Genomic DNA, 4,511 nt, shown 5'->3' with positions numbered 1-4,511 from the left:
TGTTTCACTACTCAGTAAATACTTGTCACCACCTATAATCAAATTATTTCTTTGTTTGCAATACTGATGTTATATTACCCCATACAGCAACTGTTAAAAAAGCTGAAAAATTGGTCAGACTTCAATTAAAGATATGAATGAAGCGGATCTGGCTAGGACTAAGGGGAATCAGGCAAAAGGGTAAAGGACGATAATGACTCTGTTTTAAAACTTCAACTTCTGTGTGAGACCAAAGGAAGAGATGGTTTGTTTGGTACACAATCCATACTTTCTGTAGCACACTAAATAATTTAACTTGTATTGTCAGTTTTCTTAAGCACCGTAAGTACCTGGAACTTTGAATAGGAAGTGAAATCTGGTAGGTTTATAGAGGTTATGGTGAAATCTCAACACATCCCAAAGTAATTTGGGCAGAGAATAAAAGTTTATAGGGCCCCCCTGAGGAACTGGGGGAAATGCAGAAATGTTGGACTTTCCCACTTGGATTGGTTACTGATATTCTCACATACATTGAGAACTGCCAATTTGGAAGGCTGAGCCCTTGAAGTTTGTTACTGCAAAGGCTTAAAATTGAGCCTAAGAGTCTCCCCCAAGAGCCTCTTTTGTTGCTCAGATGTGGCCCTCCCTCTCTCTAAGCCCACTTGGCAGGTGAACTCACTGCCCTCCATGCTATGTGGGACATGACTCCCAGGGATGTACAGCCCCGTGGTCACACAGGTAATGACTCCCACTGATGAGCCTGGACCTCACACTGTGGGATTGAGAAACAATACTTGACCAATAGGGGGAAGACAAATAAAACAAAATGAAGTGTCAGTGGCTGAGAGACTTCATATGGAATCAAGAGGTCACTATGGAGGGTATTCTTATGCAGTGTGTAGATATCCCTTTCTAGTTTTTAGTGTGTTGGGATGGCTAGGGGAAAACACCTGAAACTGCCAAACTGCAACCCAGTAGCCTTGATTCTTGAAAACGATTGTATAACAATGTAGCTTACACGGCGTGACTGTGTGATTGTGAAAACCTTGTGGCTGCCACTCCCTTTATCCAGTGTATGGACAGATGAGTAGAAAATGGGGACAAAAATTAAGTGAAAAATTGGGTGGGACAGGAGAGGGAATGTTTTAGGTGTTCTAGTTTACTTTTATTTTTATTGATTTTGGAGTAAAGAAAATGGTCAAAAATTGATTTTGGTGATAAATGCACAACTGTATGATGGTATTATGAACAATTGATTGTACACTGTGGATGATTGTAGGGTATATGACTATATATCAATAAAACTGCATTAAAATACTTCTGTCACCACATATAATATTGAAATTAATTCTTTGTTTTCACATATAATCAGACATTTCCAGGAGAAAGGAAGTAACCATAACAAAATTTACCTAACCTTTGAAATATTCTGTGTACAAATATTCTTTTTTATTTGGAGTATAAATATCGTCTTTCTATAGTAATCATACTTAATTATTTCTCATTTGACTCTATTTCTCATAAGAATTTTCAGATATTAGAAGGCAAAGATCATGTTCTGAGAACTCTTAGCATTTCCCCAATTAACCAGCACTCAAACAAGGATTTTAGTTTAAAAACTGTATTTCCTTTTTTTATTCCACAGCATTGCCATCCAAGAGAAATCCAAGATAGTGAATTGGAATTTCTCAAGTAATGTAAAAAGAACAAAACAAATTCCCTAATGAGAACAAATTCATCATTTCCATCTCCACTTCCATAAGGTAAACAATGTAAAAAAAAATACTCTATTTAATAGAGATTACAGGTTTCCTTAATACCATTAAATAGGAATTTAAAATGCATACATTAACATGGATTAACATAGTAAGGAAATTTGTGAGATGACTTCTATATAATTTGGTTTCTAGTCAAATATGAAGTCTTTGTTTACAGGGAAAGAGGAGTGAGGGGAATGAGTCAAGAAAACCAATTCAGAAAATATGTATTTATCAAAGAATCCTACAAGAGAAACTAATAAATATTATCTAAAGATTTTGGGAGAGGAGGAAAGTAAAATTAGTTAAGCTATAAATTCATATTAATTAAAGTCAAGGGACTGAATTCCCTTAAGACAGACTCATTATAGTTTTAGCCCTTGTGTGTCTGTGTTTTTGTTTCTACATTCATATTCTCTTCCATAAACTAGTATTTAACCTCAAATATATTGAATGCACAAGCTGACAATACAAACACGAATTACTGAGTTGAGAGAAGAAAAATTAATATATAATAACTTCCAGACAAGCAAATAGTCGAACATAGACTATATCTAATGAACACCTGTGTGAAGAGCCATGATATTCTGGGGAAGAGGCATAAGAAGAGACCATTTTAATGAAGAAGAAATTGGGCATCACAATTACCGTAGAGTTATATGGTAACATGCTCCTGGAGCAGTAACTTTATTTTGTTTAAAAATATTGAAGACCTAGGTTTGGTTCACACATATTTGAATCATTTCAAATTAACACTGAAATAATTAATCTAATGATTTTGTTCATTCCCAGAGGCAGTATCATTTTGTGTAGGAAATTATAGTAGTCATAGTTTCTGTCAGTTATAAATGTTCATAAGCAATGAGTAATTTCACTGCACGAATTGGTCAAATGTAGGCAAGAAACTTATTTAGTAGATATATTCAATATAATGTTAACAAATGACTTATTTCATATGCAATGGAAAAATGGAAATAATTTTAATTTTTTCAAAATGACCATTAATTATATTTATCTAAGCAGTAATGTGCTTAGAGACTGTGAAGTGAATATGTTCAGCAAATATTTATTGAACATTTATGATGTGTAAGGCAACATTCCAGATGGGTTCTTTGGGAATGCAAAACTGAGTATAATTTTATCCTTATTTAAGAGAATTCACTGACTAAATTGGAAAAGAAACACAAGAATTCACATTTATTGTAAGAGATACAAAGAGCTTGAGAACAATGGGAAGGAATACAATGTTTATTTTCATAAACCATGATATGATAACTGTGCGGTCTCAATATGTGAGCCTTATTATTAAGCATCATTTTAAATATGAAAAAACTGAAGCTAATAGAATTTAAATAATTTGCTCAGGATCAGAGACCTGGTTTGTGTTGAAACATGGCTAGATCTGACTCAAATCCATGACCTTTGTAATACACCATCTTAAATACTAAAGAAAGTTATCTAGGCTGTTAACTGGGTTGGACATTGGAGTACAGTAGGCTTTGACAAAATGACTTAAGAATATCCATTAAGAAATTTTCATTCCTTGACTCTAACTGGTTTCCCCGGACTACCTCTGCACTAACATCAGCATGAGGAGAGGAAATGGCACATTGGACACAGATCTCATTTTCCTCGGACTATTTCCAAATTTTAGATACATCAACTTCCTTATCTCCATCATTTTCCTGAGCTACGTCATTGCACTCGCTGGGAACTCCATCCTGATCCTACTAATTTGGGTGGATTCCCGACTCCACACTCCCATGTACTTGCTCCTCAGCCAGCTTTCGGCCATGGACTTAATTCTTATCTCCACCACCATCCCCAAGATGGTCACTGACTTCTGGGTGCAGAGGAGAACCATCTCACAGATTGGCTGTGGAATACAGATGCTGCTGTATGTAGCCATGACAGGCTCTGAGTGTATCCTCTTGACCCTGATGTCCTACGATCGCTATGTCGCCATCTGCAACCCACTGAGGTACTCGGTCATCATGAATCCCAGAGTCTGCCTGCAGATGACTGCTCTCTCCTGGGTGTTTGGGTTTCTAAATGCCTTGGCCCATACTGTGCATGTAATGCAGTTTTCATTCTGTGATTCCAAGGATATTCAGCACTTCTTCTGTGAGATTTCAGCTATCCTGAAACTCTCCTGTGATGATACCTCTATATATGAAATGATTTTGTTTGTCACAGGAATTGTGTTCCTTCTCATCCCCTTTGGACTCATTCTGGCTTCCTACAGCCTCATTTTCTTGCGTGTCTTTCATATGAAGTCCCCTGAAGGACAGAGCAAAGCCTTGGCCACCTGCTCCTCTCACCTCACAGTGGTGAGCCTCTATTTGGGTTCAGGTGTCTTTCTCCTTATGATACCTCCAACATTGTATTCAGCACAGCAAAGCCAGGCTGTCTCCCTTTTCTACAACGCCCTCACCCCCATGTTGAACCCCATCATCTACAGCCTGCGGAACAAGGAAGTGTTGGGGGCTCTGAGGAACGTGCTGAGGATGGATGTCAGTTCTCAAATTGTAGCCAGAAGAGTTTAGAGTTGTACCAACACATTTCATAAAAATCTTTCATGCAAATTTTGATAAAATAATAAAATAATTAGATAAAATCTTATTTATAACCCTGATAATCTTTGGCTTCATATTAAACAAAATAACAAATATGGGATACTGTAATTTTCAATAACATGTAAATGCAGGAGTCACAAGAAGAAGATTTAGCTAAAAAATAGCACAGTCAAGGCACTAATTCTTAAGGATTTCTGTT

At 36.6% G+C, this 4,511-nt stretch overlaps 1 protein-coding gene across 1 annotated transcript; it reads left to right on the top strand.

Moving 5' to 3' along the window:
- Positions 1–3,325: 3,325 nt before the first annotated feature.
- Positions 3,326–4,282, top strand: LOC119519768 (olfactory receptor 2M5-like). Its single transcript, XM_037817509.1, has one exon. The coding sequence runs from the start codon at positions 3,326–3,328 to the stop codon at positions 4,280–4,282; it is 957 nt and encodes a 318-aa protein (XP_037673437.1).
- The last annotated feature ends 229 nt before the right edge of the window (positions 4,283–4,511 follow it).

The sequence above is a fragment of the Choloepus didactylus genome, chromosome 24 (assembly GCF_015220235.1).
Source record: "Choloepus didactylus isolate mChoDid1 chromosome 24, mChoDid1.pri, whole genome shotgun sequence".
NCBI classification, from domain to species: domain Eukaryota; kingdom Metazoa; phylum Chordata; class Mammalia; order Pilosa; family Megalonychidae; genus Choloepus; species Choloepus didactylus.
This window is presented reverse-complemented; position numbering and strand designations above follow the sequence as displayed.